Below are 18,227 nucleotides of genomic sequence, written 5' to 3'. Positions count from 1 at the left end.
ACCCCAAAACAGCAAATCCCTTCCATATCCTTGTAGTATGGGGGTCCCCCAAACAAACACCCAAATACATCATTTTAGAAACGGCAACGCGATCAGTATAGTGATGCAGGTCTTCAGATGTTCTACACATGAAATTGTGCGAATTCCGAAATGTATCTGCAACGTTAGATTACATTTTGTCAGACCCCCCAGACTACACAACAGGGATAAGGAAGTGACTTTCTGTTTGGGGTAAGTTTCTCAAAAACATGTGAAATCACAAAATGTGTGTGTCAGGACCAGTGGCGTGTATTCGTGGAAGCCAAGGGAAGCCGGGCTTCCCCAAATATTTGACCAACAAAATAATTATAAAAATGTATTTTTCGTCTCTTTGTGTTTTCATCATCTGTCAATTCGCAAGTGGCTGAATCTCAGCGGAGAAATCACCCGAGCGAGGGAAACAGCGCCCCTCGTCTCAGGATGTCTGGACCCGTCTGGACCAAAAGAGTTGCCGCCGTAGCGTTTGATTGACTGATGCCAACAAGCATTTGGCCTCCCTTGATAAAAGAACAACTATAAAATAATTAACCAATCAGCGTTGAGCTGAGCGCAACTGTGGGCTGTCCTGGTGGCCAGTTTGGATTTTGTTTCAGACCAATTAAAAATCACTTCCTAGGAAAAACGCCATTTTCAGAAAAAAAACGTGTCAGTTCCTGGTCTGCTTGTGTTGATGTCCTGCAGTAGCTAACTTTCTGAATCGTCCCTTTCCTAAGCCATGGATGGAGATGGGGATTTGGACGTCTGGTTTTGACTTCATTCTCTGTACAGGCCAATGATTTTGATGGCGATTCTGATCCAAACATACATTTATTTGTTGTGCCACTGGCCTGAGACGATGGAAGTTCAATCTGTAGCCAAGTAGGCTAAAGTTAGCTAGGTTAACTTAGTGGTTCATTGTTGCCCATCCTAGGAAGTCAGGCTTGCAAGCATTTTAGCTAGGCAGACTATGACAACAAAAACTAACAATGAGAGAGCCATCAACATTTTGCCAACATGAAAGAGAGGATGGCATTGGCCTTAAACCAGTCTACAAGTAGGGTGAGTCAACATGTCTTGTCTAACTTGCGCACACACCACAAATCAGTACCATGGACAGAAGCATGATATTTAGCAACATTGATTGGACTAAATTGTTTTTGGTATATTTAAGTTTGTATATAGTCTTGTTGATTTTATGCTGGAATACTAAGTTGAAATGGTGCTGGAATACTGGAGGCAGTGTCTGTTGTCTTTGTGCTGACTTGCGGTAACACTAAACTTGAACTTGTTTGACCATTCTACAGGTGATATACACTATAAATACACCCAAAAGCATGTGGGCACTCCATCAAATTAGTGGATTCGGCTATTTCAGCCACACCAGCTGCTGACGGGTATAAAATCGAGCACACAGCCATGCAATCTCCATAGACAAACAGTGGCAGTAGAATGGCCTTACTGAAGAGCACAGTGACATTCAACGTGGCATCATAGGATGCCACCTTTACAACAAGTCAGTTTGTAAAATTTCTGCCTGCTAGAGCTGTCCCCGTCATCTGTAAGTTCTGTTATTGTGAAGTGCAAACGTCTAGGAGCAACAACGGCTTAGCCACAAAGTGGTAGGCCACACAAGCTCTTAGAACGGGATCGCAGAGTGCTGAAGCTAGTAAAAATTGTCTATCCCTACTGAGTTCCAAACAGCCTCTGGAAGCAACGTCAGCACAATAACTGTTCATTGGGAGCATCATGAAATGGGTTTCCATGGCTGAGCAGCTGCACAATGCCAAGCATCGGCTGAAGTGGTGTAAAGCTCGCCGCCATTGGACTCTGAAGCAATTCCACTGCTTCAGAGTCCAATGGCGGCGAGCTTTACACCACTTCAGCCGATGCTCTGGAGTGATGAATCACGCATCACCATCTGGCAGTCCGACGGCCAAATTTGGGTTTGGAGGATGCCAGCAGAATGCTACCTGCCCGAATGCATAGTGCCAACTGTAAAGTTTGGTGGAGGAGGAATAATGGTCTTTGGCTGTTTTTCATGGTTCGGGCTAGGCCCTTTGGTTCCAGTGAAGGGAAATGTTAATGCAACAGCATACTATGACATTCTAGACGATTCTGTGCTTTCAACTTTGTGGATACAGTTCAGGGAAGGCTCTTTCCTGTTTCAACATGACAATGCCCCGTGCGCAGAGCGAGGTCCATACAGAAATGGTTTGTTGAGATCGGTGTGGAAGAACTTGACTTGCCTGCACAGAGTCCTGACCTCAACCCCATCGAACATCTTTGGGATGAATTGGAACGCCAACTGCGAGCCCGGCTTAATCCCCCAACATCGGTGCCAAACCTCACGAATGCTTGTGGCTGACTGGAAGCAAGTCCCCGCAGCAATGTTCCAGCATCTAGTGGAAAGCCTTCCCAGAAGAGTGGAGGCTGTTAAAGCAGCAAAGGGGAGGGACCAACTCCATATTAATGCCAATGATTTTGGAATGAGATGTTCGAAGAGCAGTTGTCCACATATACTTTTGGTCATGTAGTGTCTGTTTGGATGCATCATTTGCTTGGCGGACTTCACCGGACAAATGTACGTTTGTTTCATCACAAAACCGGAGAGCAACGTGTAGTTGAATTTATTTTGCCGCTGTGTGATCGATGTCTTCTGTTGTCACGGCCTTATTGTATATCGCGGTTGTTATATAGCAAAACAATGCAATTATCACAACATAAGTTGTAATATGGGTTATTTACTGACTTGGCTTCCTCAGTGATTTTACCCACGCACCACTACTGGTCTGGACCTTTCTATACCATGTCATCTACATGAAATAGAGGTTTGGCTGTAAAAATTGCAACAGTCCACTAAACAATGCCTTTAATTCACTTTTAAAATCATCGTTATCGTGTAGTGAACGTCTTTCTCTGAACTTGACCTTTCTCAACCTTTCTCCTTTCACTTACTGTCTTATTGAATATAAGGCCTCGCTGTGTGTCAGTGGCTTGTGTCCAATTTTAGAAGCTCGAACCTCATTGCATTTTCAATGGCGCCAACTTGAATAGTGTGCATCTTTCCTTGATACTTTCCTTGGTTCACCCGTACACTTTAAAAAGTGACTGGTGAAACACTGAAGGAAGATATCTCTCTCTCTTTCTCTCTCTAAAACACAGACATCTCCTTCCCCAAACAGCAGGATTGAGACAAGTAAAGGCAGGCCTGGGACAAAGCTTCAGAGAATTAAATGTAAAAAACATAAAGGTAGGAGGTAGAGAGGGACAGTGTTGGATGTGCCGCTCCATATAGCCTATAAACCCTGCATTTAAAGAGCTTTTCTTTACACAACATGGGTGTTTTCCAGTCCAGTGGGTTTCGTTGATGTCTGCTCAGTCTGAACAGTGGGGGGCATTTCCCTCGAAAAAAAAAAAAAAAGGACACATGAGCACTAACAATTGTTAGTTCATAGGAGCGTATCACATTTGGTGTCAAATGAAAGCTAAAGAGAGTCTATATTTTGGGGAAATTAAGGTGTAGATACATTTTCCATCTTAAAAATGTGTTATAAGTAAAGGCTTTGATTTCTGGATAAACAGATGGAAAATGGGTCATACAAACTATCTACCAGAAATAGTCTTAAAAAGCTATCAGAAATACATCAAAACACATTAATGTTGATGTGATGACCCTTGCAAACTAAAATCAACATTTATATTTAGTTTGAGAAATGGTTTACCTTCAGTAAGTTTAAGAAATATTGCCTTAATTCCTTTCCCAAATACCTACATATCCTTAATATATTTTCAAATTTCTCTCCTTCATGGGGGATAATGAAAGTTTAAATAAGTAACAAGTAATGGTGGACCTACCAATAAGTTAGTGATTTTACTGATATCAAATTTGTATATGAATTGAGACTTAAAAACTCGTAATTCAGTAACGGAAATACCACAAATTAATTGGTAACCATTGGGAAATCACCATAGTCACAAACTACAGTTGGGTCACCTGCTACTGGTCTCTCTTCCACTGGCATACTGTTATGTTCAGCTCATTTTTTTTATTTTTATTTTACCTTTATTTAACCAGGCAAGTCAGTTAAGAACAAATTCTTATTTTCAATGACGGCCTGGGAACAGTGGGTTAACTGCCTGTTCAGGGGCAGAACGACAGATTTGTACCTTGTTAGCTCGGGGGTTTGAACTCGCAACCTTCCGGTTACTAGTCCAACGCTCTAACCACTAGGCTACCCTGCCGCCCTCATAACGGTTTTATTTAGCTTTCTGTTGTCTGGTGGTCAAACAAATAGTATTAAACTCCTCCCTCCCGCTCTCTCTCACTCTCCAGTTTAATGTCACCTCTCCCAACCTCTCACTGACACCTGAGTCCCCTCTCTTTCCATTGACTGTAACCAGCATCCTCACCCACTGAGCACGGACCGACGCCAGAAGTCCATGGATGTTGAAAAGTAGATGAAATTTGGTCAGTCCACCCTGGCCTTGATGTTAATGACGTCCACAGACGGACCGGACCAAATCTGGACCCCGTCATAGATACTTCACGAGTATATTTCACAAGTTTGGATAGCAAAACACAGTACAGTGAGTAGAGCACAGTAGGGTACAGTACACTACAGTAGTACAGTACAGAAAAGTAAAGTATAGCACAGTACATTGTACTGTACTCTCTGATGTGCTGCATTGTACTCTACTGTACTCTGCTGTTCTGCGCTGATGTCAAAACTTGTGAAACATGAGGAGAATGACATTTTTAACCATTTCTGTTTAGTTCAGGCAAGAGACCCATGATGAAATTCTGTTACTGGGTGTAAATCCAACTCACTTACTGGAGTTCAATAATTAGAGATTTCTTCAAACTCAAGGTGCCATTGTCAGTCTCCATTATTTCTGCAGACATCTTTCAATTTTTATTCGGAGTGGATATTTAAGAGTTTTTGGAAAACGTGGTCGCATAAAAACCTGAGGAAGAGTTTATCGAAATTCCGTTACCCAAAGTTTAATCTGCACAGTTCTTCTACTAAATGTGTTTTTTTTGGAAATGTTTCAAAGTAGTCCCTGTGCATAGAGTTGTATGGTTGGTTAAACTTTGAAATCAATGCTCTTTGTTTGGCAGACATATTAAAGTGGAAAAGTAATTGTCCTGGGTCATGAAGCAAGTCGGGGGTTGAGAGAGGAAAGGTGCAGTGGAACAAGTGAAAGGATTGTGCATTGTGAGAATCAATGAATATGTACTGAAAACAGTGATACTTTGGCCTAACTAGGGATAGGTGTGACCGAAAACCTTGAAACTGGGTATAAAACTACTAACGCCGACCTACCAAGGCCCATATTCTATGAAGTGGTGCCGGTCTCTAGTCAAACTAAAAAAAAAATTACCTTGATATTTTGCGTAAGGTAACATGGCTGTTCAGAGGGATTATTTGGTGATTTGAACAAACGATAAAAGAGGGGACGCTGAACAATTACAAACCCTGAACATTGCCGAGCCTCTGACACGGATTATTGGACTTGTCAAAAGGTATAATAATGGTTTTGCCTCGGTGTGTGAATTCAGGTGGCCTTGTGTTTTGACTATCAATGTCACTTAGACACACTCAGCCTGACAGTTCCAACAACCGTTTGTTATGGATTGAGAGAGTTGAATTCTCTCTGTATCACCTTCACTACATCTATTTGATGTGGTATGAAGTCCATGGTATAGGTCTACGTGGCCAGAGTCCAAAACACCTATATCACTGTTATTCCCACAAGTCCAAAGGGTGAATTGTGACGGACTTGAAATGCATCCACTAGAATTCTTGACCTTTTGCTCGCGAAGCAGCTGGTCTCGTTATCGAGAAATGCTCACTAGACTTTCACAATCAAAGTTGAAACTTTAAATGAGGCCACATGTACGGGATAAGTATGGTATAAATCGTCCAACGAAACGCTTACGTTCAGGTTCCTTCTCGACAATGAAACAACAATAAGAAATTATAATATGAACCTAAAGTAAAATGGCAGCAGAATAGAATACATTTGAGCAAGTATAAAACAGGAAGGCACAATATGTAGTCCAATATTTGCACGTGTATTGGGGGACAAGTGTATAAATTGAGCAGTATAATAAGAGTCTGGTAGCAGAAGTTGTGATGTGTGTGTGTGTGTGTGTGTGTAGCATTAGTGTGTGGTTGTAAAATTGCATTTGTCTAAAAGGTGGGATGTTTGTACTTGTAAATTGTGAGCTATTAAAGTCAATATTGCAGTTGGGGGGAGGGAGGGGGGGGTTGAGCTTTGTCAAAGGCAAACTGTGTGGTGTATCTTGTGGTGATACAACATATACCCTAGCCTGCAGTGCACATGTCCTGACAATCCCCTGCCTGAGTCCTGTAGGCCAAGATCCCCAGCAAATAGGTAGCATACCAGCATTTCACTCAGAGCCAAGTGTCCAGGTGAAACTGAACTTGATAGTTTGTCATGGAGCTAAGGAAATGGCACTAATTCACCTGGATATGACCTTCTGGGTCTCACTAGGTGTTGTCTATAACAATGTTCTAACCACTGTGCATCGTGTAAAAAAAAAAGAAGCTCTTGGACATAGACGGGCCTAGTGCCGGGACTTACTGTTGTTAGACTTAAGGTCACGGTGGATGACAGGAACAATGGCCTCCGTGTGCAGGTAGAGCATGCCCCTGGCGATCTGCACCGCCCAGTTGACCAGGACGTGCGGCGGGATGCGCCGCCCGGCCAATGCTCGGCTCAGTGCGCCACCGGATGCGTACTCCATGATGAGGCACAAGTTGGGTTCCCGTAAGCAAACCCCTTTGAGGGCGATGATGTTGGGGTGAGTGAGCATGGCAAACAGCCGGGCCTCCTGGCGCACGTTCTGGGCCGTCACGCTGATGTCCTCGTCCGGGTCCTGGCGGGCCGCCTTCACGGCCACCAGCCCACCTCTCCACGTACCGCGATACACCTTGCCGAAGCCTCCGACCCCAATGACCTCCTCGAGGCTCAGCTCCCTGAAATCCACAGCCTCGGGTTCGAACTCCCCCACCACGGCTGGCCCAAGCTCCCCGACCCCAGTGCCCTGCAGTTTCCCATATGAAGGTGGCTTGAAGGACACGTAGTTTGAGGGAAAGATGCCCACTTTGTTGTTGACTTTGCCCGCCCACCAGCCCTCGTCACCGGATATCTCAGAGTCCAGCGACAGGACTTCCACCAGGTCACCTTTGTGGAGGGTGAGCTCGTCTTTACCGGACGCCTCATAGTCGAATAAAGCCGTCCACACAGTATTGGTGAAGTTCCCTTTTTGCGATTGATCCAAACCTTTCCAGTTCGACAGTGGGCCGCGGGTAAAAATGGTCTTCAGCGGCTCCATGGAGCCACAATGAGCAAATGCTCAGACACTGGGTTAGATTTTCCAAAATAAAGCACAATAGAGTACTTTATTGCGCCACTCTCCCGTTCCTCTGTGTCTAGTTGGTTCATCAGGGACCCGTGAAATGCATTCAAAGACCTGGCCAACAGGAACACAACAGTGTTCAAAGATAACAGGATAAAAAGCGCCTCTCATACGACTCGACATGGACTGCTTATGTTTCCATTGGAGCTGGCAACGATCAAACAAAGGCCATGGATGTGACCAGTTCTGCCAAAGTGTTCCAATTTGTAAAATGGCAGAATTGTCTCCATAAAGCAAGTTGATACTTAACTTATGTGGTGTTTCAATGTGTGGTTTGAGCACATAGCTCACTTAATTACTCTATTATTATACCACACAGTCACATATTAACCAATGAGTATGTGCTGAGATTGGAATTTGAAATAAAGGAGAACTTATTCCATTATAACAAAACCAAGACTGTGCAGAGAACTGGATGGATCAGTCACTAAAATTAGCATCAGGTGGTTGTAAAATATCCAGAACATTGGACAATAATAACCACAACAAAAGAGCTCAACTCCATTTAGTTGTCCATTTAGAAATGTCTGTATTTTTAGCCATTAAGTGCCGTGGCCGTCATAAGCAGGAAGCGCTGAAACGACGAGAAGAATAGCAGGAAAGGAGCGTTCAGTCAGGCGAACCCCGTGCTTTACCGCAATTTTCAAAGCTGACCAACTCGCCCTAAACCCACAGCACGACCAACGGTATCTGGACGAAACTTCTATGCGTTCTGTCAACAAATCTCACATCCGTTTGCCCAACTGTATGCATATTTGCTGTCTCGCCCGGTGGTGATATACAATATCTCAATTGTACAAGTCGGTATATTCCATAAGAACTTTATATCCACCGAGTTGGCAACAGGAAGAACTGCACGACGGTGCTTCTGAGTCTACTTTTTTTTTTAAAAGAGACCCGCACACCGGAAACAAATCATGTATTGTCCGTCGTGCGTAACGATACTTTAGTGCCAAGCTCCGACAAGCTCGTTGTTATTACCGATGTCCAAAAAGCGTCAGGATAGATGCATTATTATCATGTCCCCCACTTCCTTTAGCCGTCGTTCCGTTCTCGAACCACTCTACGTCTGTGCCTACAGTCAGAGAAGAGGGTGTGGTTTAGTAACTTTTTTCCCAGCAGGAAAAGAAAGCGTCAGGGGTTTAATCATTGGGCGATTTCGTGTTTCATTGTCCGGTGCCCCTGGGCGGAGTCAGTAGATTTTTGACCATTCCATTGGTCCTTCAATATTATCTCCACTCACCCGGGGCACGGGGCCATGCAAAACGAACTCTCCATTAGTCCAAACAGTGCTTTCGTTCTGCAACTAAACCCAGAGTTTACTTTGGACAAATTCAGTTAGGTCACTCCCCATTTCTTTTCGTTTGCTTACATTGAAGAAATGTTTTACAACAGAATCGGCGGAATGAATACGCCCCAGGTGACAGAAACAACGCAACTCGCGTTCTGGTGGAGGCAGCAGTAATATGCGGACTAATTCCCGTTTTCTATATTTGAGGTTCACTGGAATATCTGTGTGAGAAATAAATACACTCGTATTTGGCAAGTTAGTGGTCCAACGTGCAAATGTTGAGATATAAATATAATTCAGTTAATAAGGCCTATAATAGGTTACATAGTCTCCAATACTAATGAGGTTGATTATGCATGGTGTAATATGCAAAAGTGTACATAAAACACTTTAGTGTAGCTGTTTCTCTGAAGAGGTGCATCTATTGAATAAACATAAAACATGTCACGCTATTTGGGTCTGAGACAGACGAAACCTGAAACTTTGCCACCTAGGGCACCTTTGCCCTGTACTGCTGTGTGGAAACAGTGTGCTTCCTTCTGAGGCCTTTGATGGCTCCCCTGCCCCATGGCAGGCCTTTGTTGCTCTGCCGCCCCGAAAGTAAATCCCCTCCCATAACCCCTGCCAAACACCCCCACCCCTGCTACCCAGCGCTGACTCATCACTTGTGCAGGAAGAAGGCAGTTGTTTTTGTGGCCTGGTGGCCGAGCCAGGCCTGCTGTTACATTTACAATATGAAACCAAACTCAGAGGGAGGGAGGGAAGGGTGTGGGTTCACAGTGCACACGGAGAACAAAAAATGAACTGCCTTTTCAGAAAGAGTATTTTCTTTGTTCAGTGTTTCTAATCGAATCAAATCTTCCCTCCATGGGAATCTCTCCCACAGAACAGACCTGTGCTGGCTTGCACTTCAATCACCTTTCCGACTCTGTTGATAACAACAGGGCCTTGACAGAGGAAAACACACATCACATCAGCTGTGGTGACAAACATCCATTGTTAAACGTTTATACACACTTCGTAGGAGTACTAATGCATGGTCGCCCATTTCTATTCTATACCTGGAGTCTGAGACGGGAAGTATTTGGAGGAGACATGAAGGCGGCTTAGAGAGAAATGTACAGATTTTCCAAATGGGAATGGGAAGTCCAGAGAATGTAGGATGGGTTTGGGTTGGACTCAAACAATGTGTTACACTCCTGTGTAGTCGTAAGGTGAAGCCTTGTGCAATGTTTCGCTTAGGTGCCAATGGAATGAAGTTCATTGCCAGTTTCAATGGACTCAACAACAAATAGCGTATGGCATTGTGGCTTGTAATATCACCGATACGCTTGGTAAAAGATCTCATGCCGTTTAATGTAAAATAAAAAAAATAATAGTTGGGCAGTGTTTTATTGAAATCTGAACTTTATTTCACCCATACAAAATAAAATGTTAAAATTTTACATACAGCGTCAAGTTCAACGGCCTACCTTAAAACATTTCATATCAAGAGACACTGAAACGGGAGCCCTATCCTTCTCTGCGTTTCAATGTGTACATTAAAACAATCTAAAAGAGAGAAGAAAAAAATACAATACAAAGGAGAATTTTATTCCAAGTGGGGGGACGATATATTTTTGAAAACAAATTATAGGCGAAAAGGTGAGCGGTTTAACAACTTTAAAAACAAAGTTATGGTCCAGGAGGAGCATCACAGTACATTTCAGATAAGAATAGCCAGCACAGAAATATCTGTCTTCAAGAAGGAGATAGTTGGGGTGGGGAAGGGGGTACAACACAACATATTTTACCTCAAAAGCAGTGACTTGTCACTCATATTTCAAATCAACAAAAACAACCAATTGGAGTTGTAATCATTAGCATAATGACATGTGATTATGGTTGACGTAAGCTAACGGCCAAGGTCTTCAGGAGGATCAATTATCGTCATAAAAAGTTGCATTAAAAAAGGGGAAAATCCTCAACTCAAGTCACATTGAGAAGAATTCATAACCTACAGTAAAACACATCTCCTTACCCACACCCTAACAATTGGAATAGCCACGTGCAATAACGGCCAACTCCGAAAGCAAGACCAAGATCTAACCGCTCTGCCAAATTCAGAATCCTCACAGACAATCATCTCATCTCCCTTTGCTATAGGAAAGTGCTGACCCCTTTCAAAAATACAACCGACCACTGCTCTGACTTCATCTCGAGAAGGTGTCTGTGTGTACAGTATTCTATGAGGCTACGTAGGCTGCACAGGCATTACAGTTGGATCATCTCAACTGAACCAGAGCAGACGTTGAAGAAGTGGACAAGGAGCTGGAGTGATATGTCTGTTGAACACCAATGACGTATGCAGAAAACAGAGATGAGAGAATAACCAAAGTGCAAACTACAATGGGGGACTTAATCAAACCGGTACTTGAGCTGGGGGCCTTTCAGAACATCAACTGACATTTTTAGTCCAAATAGAACAACCACCTGTCTTTATAAAACAACCTGGTTCATTTTTTCCCCTCCACAATAAAATAACAAATAATTAAACACAATATACAACCGATTACTCGTCTTCAGTGGTGCCAGCTGTCATGTCTACACACCTTACTGCCAGTTGTTGGAGGCTTTTCCTTAACAATGGGCCGCATGTGAGCATCTGCCCAGACTCACCTCTTTCTCAATGCAGCCACAGAAGAGAAGAACTTAAGAGAAAATTAAAGGTAAAAAGAGCGGGGGGGAGCTAAGAGTCATAGTCTTCATCATCATCGTCTTCATCTTTGTGCGGCATGGAGGGGGGAGGTGGGGGTGCGGTGCCCATCAGCGAGGGGTGGGGGGCAAAGGAGCCCAGGGGCATGACCAGGCCCCCTTGTGCGGTGCCCATGTGGAGGTACTGGGGTGGCATGGTGTCTGGGCTGTGGCACAGGGCAGAAGAGGGGGACAACACCTTTAGTAATAGTACCCGCACACAAAAGGGTCATGTTCAGTTAAGAAAATATGTTTTGAAACTGTGAAATGGAAAGTTGATGCCCGAATACGACCCAGGAAAGCACATTAGCAAAGAGTACAGTTGTGTGGTGGTTAACTGTGTGTGCGCGCCTGTCCATGTCCATTACCTGTGGAATCGGGATTGTGGCTGCAGGTTTGTGCTTGACTGAGACCCGTCTTCCTCATCCTCGTCTGTCTCGCTGTCCTCGGAGTCATCCTGTTCCCATGGCAACGAAAAGCTAAATAAACCTCTTTCCTCACATCCTCACCACCCACCCAAATTACACCTGATAACTTCAATTGGCCACCAAGCCAAACTAACTAACATTGCCCTCTATAAAACGTTACTGTTATCTAAGCTAAGCTTATGCTTTGTGGCTGCTAAATTTAAGGCCAACACCCACCTCTTGCTCTGACTCTGTGCCTGATAGCTTCTTGTCCTTGCCCTTGCAGCCAACTCCTCCATTCTTGCGGCCTGACCCCGGCTTTCGACCTCTGGAGGACACCAAGTACAAAGTCAAGATTGCATAATTCACACATTCACCGACACACAAAGCTTTAGTAGACCATCAGTAATATCCTATCCACGTCAACAGTTAGTATCGTTCGGGGTCCGTTACCTGCGTGCAACCTTTTCCCCTCCCTCTGCGTGGTTGTCCTCTCCCTCGCCCTGCATGTCAGGCACTGCCGCTACCAGGTCCTTCAGGAAGTCAAACTGCTGCTCCAGCTCAATGCACTGTTTTCTACCAAGACACACACTGTTTAAAAAGACAATACCGTCCCCATCTCTTCAAAAAAGCACCGATAGACAAGAACGCTGAACATTACAATCTGTAGCCCTACTGAACTTATGACCAACACCGATAACTGAATACATGACTTACAAGTGTGACGTCGTCATTGTTTTTGCGTTCCGGGACTGGGTGACTTGACAGGCTTTCGTCAGGAGAGACTCCAGGAACAGCTCCAGAGCTCGTGCTGGTGGTTGAGTTAAGGGGAGGTAGACACTAGCCACACAGGACCAAAGTGGTTTATTTGGGCTTCAATAACTGAACAGTTAGACACTTCGCAACGACTCAAGAGTGATTGCTAGACTCTTACTAGGCACACGACCCCTCAAAAGTCAAAACAGTGAGTCATATGACTTTTCATTCAAACTGCACAACAAACAATTAACCCTATAATCTCCATATTGTCATTGGCAAAAAATACACGCTTTGAAATGCAGTTCATGTGAACTTGCAATGAAATACAGATGAAGGTGAGAAGAACGGATACATATGATGACAGGAACGGCGGCAGCCACTTTGCCTATCTCTTCATCAGTCTGCATAATCTTCTTAATCCTGGCCTGTAATCAAAATGGGAAGAGGTCAGTGAGAGAGCGCATTGAAGATTACTACCATTAGAGTATCTGCATAATTGCCGAGTTACTAATTGATCAACCAACCACACACGCCCAGCACATTGACTATATTTAGATAACAAATAAATACATTTTATATATATTTCAGCCACCTTTCCAACAAGTCCACGTATCAAATTTCTGGCCTGCAGGAGCTGCTCCAGTCAACTGTAAGTGCGGTTATTGTGAATTGAAAACGTCTAGGAGCAACAACGGCTCAGCCGCGAAGTGGTAGGCCGCACAATCTCACAGAAAGAGCCATTGAGTGCTCTAGCGGGTAAAATTTGTCACTACAGAGTTCCAAATGGCCTCTGGAAAGAACGTCAGCACAAGAAGTGTTAGTCGGGAGCTTCATGAAATGAGTTTCCATGGCCAAGCAACTGCACACAAGCCTAAGATCACCATGCGCAATGCCAAGAGTTGGCTGGTGGTGTAAAGCTCGCCGCCATTGGACTCTGGAGCATTGGAAACACGTTCTCTGGAGTGATGAATCACGCTTCAACAGCTTGCAGTCTGACGGACAAATTTGGATTTGGAGGACGCCAGGAGAACATTACCTGCCCCAATGCATAGTGCTAACTGTAAAGTTTGGCAGAGGAGGAATAATGGTCTCGGGCTGTTTTTCATGGTTCGGACTATGCAGCCTTAGTTCCAGTGAAGGGATATCTTAGCGCTACAGCATACAATGACATTCCAGACGATTCTGTGCTTCCAACTTTGTGGCAACTGTTTCAGCATGACAATGCCTGAGGTGCACAAAGCGAGGTCAATACAGAAATGGTTTGTTGATCGGTGTGGAAGAACTTGACTGGCCTGCAGAGCCCTGACCTCAACCCCATTGAATATCTTTGGGATGAATTGGAACGCCGACTGCGAGCCAGGCCTAATCGCTTTCCTCACTAATCCTTGTGGCTGAATGGAAGCAAGTCCCCACAGCAATATTACAACATCTAGCGGAAAGCCTTCCAAGAAGAGCGGAGGCTGTTATGGCAGAAAAGGGGGGGACCAACTCCATATTAATGACCATGATTTTGGAATTAGATGTTTGACGAGCAGGTGTCCACATACCTTTGGTCATGTAGTGTATCATGACATTCCTAGGCGGACTGGTTTGTTGACAACTTATGCTAGTATCTGGCAAGCATTTACAACGCTAGCCACATCCTCCAATTTTCCCGATCATGTCTCACTTATTCTGAATGATACAACCCCCTAGCAGGCCTAGCTAACAGGCTAACTAATACTTGTTTAGGTCAATAACTAAATCTCGTCTATCAGTTAGTACAGCTGGCAAACTTAATAACAACAATGAACAAGCTAAGCTAGCAATGCCTTTTTAATAGCCACCCTCCCAAGTGGCTGGATGGCTAACTTAGGTAGCTAACGTTACCATTAGTTAGATAGCTAGAGTTGTAGATACGCATTGTTAACTACAAAGTTATCCAGCTAACTAGCTTTATCTTATTGTCTACTAACTAGCTAGCAACATACCTAGAACAAATCATATTAATGGGTGCACTGTTGATCTAGCAAGCTAGCTAGCATTCCACAGATTTAGATCATTAAGTTAGTTAGCTAATTAGCTATCAGCTTAGCAAGCAAAGCTTAACTACTTACCGGGGGGAATCTCGCATTGTATTTCTTCTTTTTGCTGGGCATTATTTTATGAACTGTTTAACTTAAAACAATCTTCGATATTTTGTTATTATATGTCCCTCCAACCCGCACCCAATGGGTAGGTAGCTAGCTAGCTAGCTAGCCTAGCACGTAGCCTTCTCGAGATGTTCCGCAGGGTCTCACGTTCCGTCGGATTCTTCTAGCCTGCACTCTGGTCAAATGGACAGCACTCGTGTGAGAAATAACAAACAAACACAGATTGTTGCATTATCAAAGTACTGTCGCGTTGAGATAAAATCCAACATTGCAGGCTCAACGTGACAAACAGTTAAAAGCCCATCACCCAACTTTTACTTTGCTCGTTTCCTACTAGATAACGTTAGCCAAGCTACTATAGCTAAGCTAAACTATTTTGCATACGGGGTGTTTCAATAAAGTTTTGCGAGCGACATTTAAATCAAGATGGAGGCTTGAGCAGAAACATTGCTAGGCGGTCAGCTACCCCTAGACTTGTTAGCTGGCATATAAAACCTCTCGGCAAAGGAAAACATTTCATTATTATAGCAATTATAAGTTGTTCTATGTCCATGCATGTATACTGAACAAAAATATAAACGCAACATGTAAATTGTTGGTCCCATATTTCATGAGCTGAAATAAAGGATCCCAGAAATTGCCCATACACACAAAACCCTTACGAAAAAAGATTGTAGTATAACTGCATTACACTGTAGGGTAACTCTAGTTAGAATGCAGTAAAACTGCAGGATGCTACAAATGCTGCGTTCAAAATAACACAGTCGACTGCAGTTAATGCACACTAGTTACTGTCTTTTTTTGTAAGGGATAGTTTATTTCTCTCAAATGTTGTGCACAAATTTGTTTACATCAATGTGACACTTTCTCCTTTGTCTAGATAATCCACCCACCTGACAGGTGTGTTATATCAAGAAGCTGATTAAACGGCATAATCATTACACAGGTGGACCTTGTGCTGGGGGCAATAAACAGCCACTCTAAAATGTGCAGTTTTGTCAAAGAACACAATGCCACAGATGTCTCAAGTTGAGATAGCATGTAGTTGGAATGCTGACTGCAGGAATATCCACCAGAGCTGTTTTCAGATAATTTAATGTTAATTTCTCTACAATAAGCCGCCATCCAATGTCGTTTTTAGAGAATTGGCAGTACGTCTAACCGAGCTCACAACCGCAGACCAAGTCTAACCACGCCAGCCCGGCTTCTTCACCTGCAGGATAGTTTGAGGCGGTGCTGAGAAGTATTTCTGTCTGTAATAAATTCCTTTAGTGGGTAAAAGCTCATTCTGATTGGCTGGGCCTGGCTTAACAGTGGGTCGGCCTGGCTCTCAAGTGGTAGGCCTGTGCCCTCCCAGGCCCACACATGGGGGCCTAGATTACGGCCTCATTTATTTATTTAAATGGACTGATTTCCTTATATGAACTGTAACTCAGTAAAATCTTAGAAATTGTTGCACGTTGCGTTTATATTTTTGTTCAGTGTACAATAGAAATACCACGCAATTTCTAAACAACATAATTTTCATGCCAACGTCGAGCTAGCTGGCTGGCAAAAAAAGCTAGGGCATAACAGCTTCTATCTTTGGTTGCATGAACTCCTTGCATGCATGCTGGGGAATGACTGACTGCAAGGCAGTTCTTGTGAAAAGGGTTTTAAAACATTTCCCACTCAAACTAACTTTATGCTTATAGACAGGGAAATTGTGCATCCGTTTTGACCATTGCTGAGAACCCACCACAGGAACCCCTTGTTGAGATTCCACCATGGAGGAGGTTCAGGTGGAGGAAGATGTCGCAGGGGAGGGGACAGAGGTGGAGAACAAAGAGCCACTCTCCGCCGAGAGCCATGGATCCCTGGATCGTATTCGACTCCCGCAAAACACCCAGAGCTGAGTTTGACGGCTGGCTGGAGACCAACAAGCCACCCCAGGTGGGCCGCTTCGGGGACGAGGAGGGCGGTAAGGGCCCTGTGGGGTGGATTTCTGTGTTGGGTCTGGACCACTGTCCTGCCACTGGGGACATCACTGGACTACAGGAGAGCTGGGAGAGCCTGTTGGACAGCGGGAGACATGTCACCTTCCAGATTGTGAAGGAACTGGCACTGAACCACAGGGTGCTCACCGGGAAGGGACTGATGCACCTGGACTCAGGCTTCAAGGTGGACCATGCCTGTGAGTGTGTGGCCAGAGCAGCCGTGGAAGGGAAGATCTCCCTGACCAAGGTGAACCCGTGTGACCCCAAGTCTGACAGCAAGTACGTCATCTGTTCCTATAATAAGGACTTCATGGACAAAAACCGAGGTGATGAGGCTGGACGCAGTCATCCGGGCCACGGGGGTCAAGTGCCAGCTGTCTTTCAAGCAGGATGTTTACACCTATCTGGGCATCGTGTCTTGGTTAGCAGCTCCAGTGTTTGTCTGGGCATGTGTTTTAGGTTATTGTCCTGCTGAAAGGTGAATTTGTCTCCCAGTGTCTGTTGGAAAGCAGACTGAACCAGGTTTTCCTCTGTGATTTTGCCTGTACGTAGCTCGATTCCATTTATTTTAATTTGAAAAAACAATATTAAAAATCAATGTATTGAATTTTCCATGTGGTCTATATTAACCCATTTGATCCAAAAATTTTCCCAGACATGAAAATATCCAAATCAAGTGTCATTAGTAACCCTTTGAGGTAATCAATCATTATTTTTAGGTGAAAAGGTGTGTTTTATGGTCGGTCACAATTGTGACCGGTGGGATGTTACGTACACTGAATTAACATTTTTCTCGTATGCAGTTATCAAAGTTCTTATAAATCCCAACCCAGTTATTAACACATTTAAAACTCCGTCACTGGCTGTCCCCAGCATTGCCACTAGAATGCCCCGTCACATTCTTGTGTGACTATTTTACACATCAAAAACCCTTATACAACACAATATGAATACTGAGAGCAAAGACAAAAAGACAACCATCAACGTATTTCAACATTGTTACTGTAGTGCAACATGTACTGAAACATTAATATTGTAACTTTATTGTAACATTTGAACTTGTATTTCAGTGCAATATTCATTGTAACATTGTCATTGTGACATTTTAGTGCAACATTCACTAACAACTGTATAGCAGTCATGTGATTCATTCCCACTGAACATAAAGGTAACATATAGGATAGAGGTAGCCTGTAGAATATGCATTCAAGTAGAGGCCTACACTGAACAAAATTATATATATATATATATATATTTAAAAAGAGCCACTGGCCAATGAGTGCTTATACGAGACAATGAGTGCTTTTCTTCCTAGAGTCCGTTGTACTGCTTCTCCTCACCCTTTATCAACTTTTCTATTCGGTCTTATCTCCTTTTCTACTGTCCATGGTATATCTTGAAGCACTCAATGTGCAGTGGCACTTTGCATTTCTCACATGCACAGGTAGTACGTTTGTCACAGTG

The 18,227-nt window shown here is 43.8% G+C and overlaps 2 protein-coding genes and 1 pseudogene across 6 annotated transcripts in view; 1 reads left to right on the top strand and 2 right to left on the bottom strand.

Annotated features, from left to right (window-relative positions):
- The window catches only part of LOC110531839 (mitogen-activated protein kinase kinase kinase 11), a 39,522-nt gene extending 30,947 nt beyond the window's left edge, over positions 1-8,575 (bottom strand). The window contains exon 1 of one of the 2 annotated variants that reach the window (XM_021615288.2): positions 6,628-8,575. In XM_021615288.2, the coding sequence (XP_021470963.2) occupies positions 6,628-7,381 (754 nt within the window). In that variant the 5' untranslated portion in view covers positions 7,382-8,575. The remainder of the gene's footprint in view (positions 1-6,627) is intronic. The other variant, XM_036987701.1, reaches the window with a different exon arrangement.
- A 1,570-nt stretch (positions 8,576-10,145) lies between these two features.
- Positions 10,146-15,245, bottom strand: LOC110531838 (dr1-associated corepressor). 4 transcript variants are annotated; one of them, XM_036987699.1, is made up of 8 exons: positions 15,100-15,245; positions 14,752-14,962; positions 13,008-13,080; positions 12,614-12,707; positions 12,350-12,487; positions 12,134-12,224; positions 11,858-11,946; positions 10,146-11,656 (listed from the first exon to the last, which is right to left on the bottom strand). In XM_036987699.1, exons 2-8 carry the CDS (start codon positions 14,791-14,793, stop codon positions 11,485-11,487), a joined length of 699 nt encoding a protein of 232 aa, XP_036843594.1. In that variant the 5' UTR covers positions 14,794-14,962; positions 15,100-15,245; the 3' UTR covers positions 10,146-11,484. The 4 variants fall into 4 exon arrangements, with proteins under 4 accessions (XP_036843594.1, XP_021470960.1, XP_021470961.1 ...); XM_021615285.2 differs by having other exon boundaries at positions 14,752-15,241; XM_021615286.2 differs by having other exon boundaries at positions 12,350-12,472; positions 14,752-15,235.
- A 914-nt stretch (positions 15,246-16,159) lies between these two features.
- Positions 16,160-17,408, top strand: LOC110531837 (annotated as a pseudogene).
- The last annotated feature ends 819 nt before the right edge of the window (positions 17,409-18,227 follow it).

The sequence above is a fragment of the Oncorhynchus mykiss genome, chromosome 9, assembly GCF_013265735.2.
Source record: "Oncorhynchus mykiss isolate Arlee chromosome 9, USDA_OmykA_1.1, whole genome shotgun sequence".
Lineage (NCBI taxonomy): Eukaryota > Metazoa > Chordata > Actinopteri > Salmoniformes > Salmonidae > Oncorhynchus > Oncorhynchus mykiss.
Note: the sequence above shows the minus strand (reverse complement) of the source record. Positions and strands in the feature narration are given on the sequence as shown.

Bases quoted from the DNA above. Each gene is read 5' to 3' on its own strand.
- LOC110531838 (XM_036987699.1), bottom strand. From the start codon at position 14,793: ATGCCCAGCAAAAAGAAGAAATACAATGCGAGATTCCCCCCG. The intron at 13,081-14,751 runs GTAAGTAGTTAA...TTTTGATTACAG, and splicing joins ACAATGCGAGATTCCCCCCG to GCCAGGATTAAGAAGATTAT. The intron at 12,225-12,349 runs GTAACGGACCCC...GGTGTCCTCCAG, and splicing joins GGGGAAAAGGTTGCACGCAG to AGGTCGAAAGCCGGGGTCAG.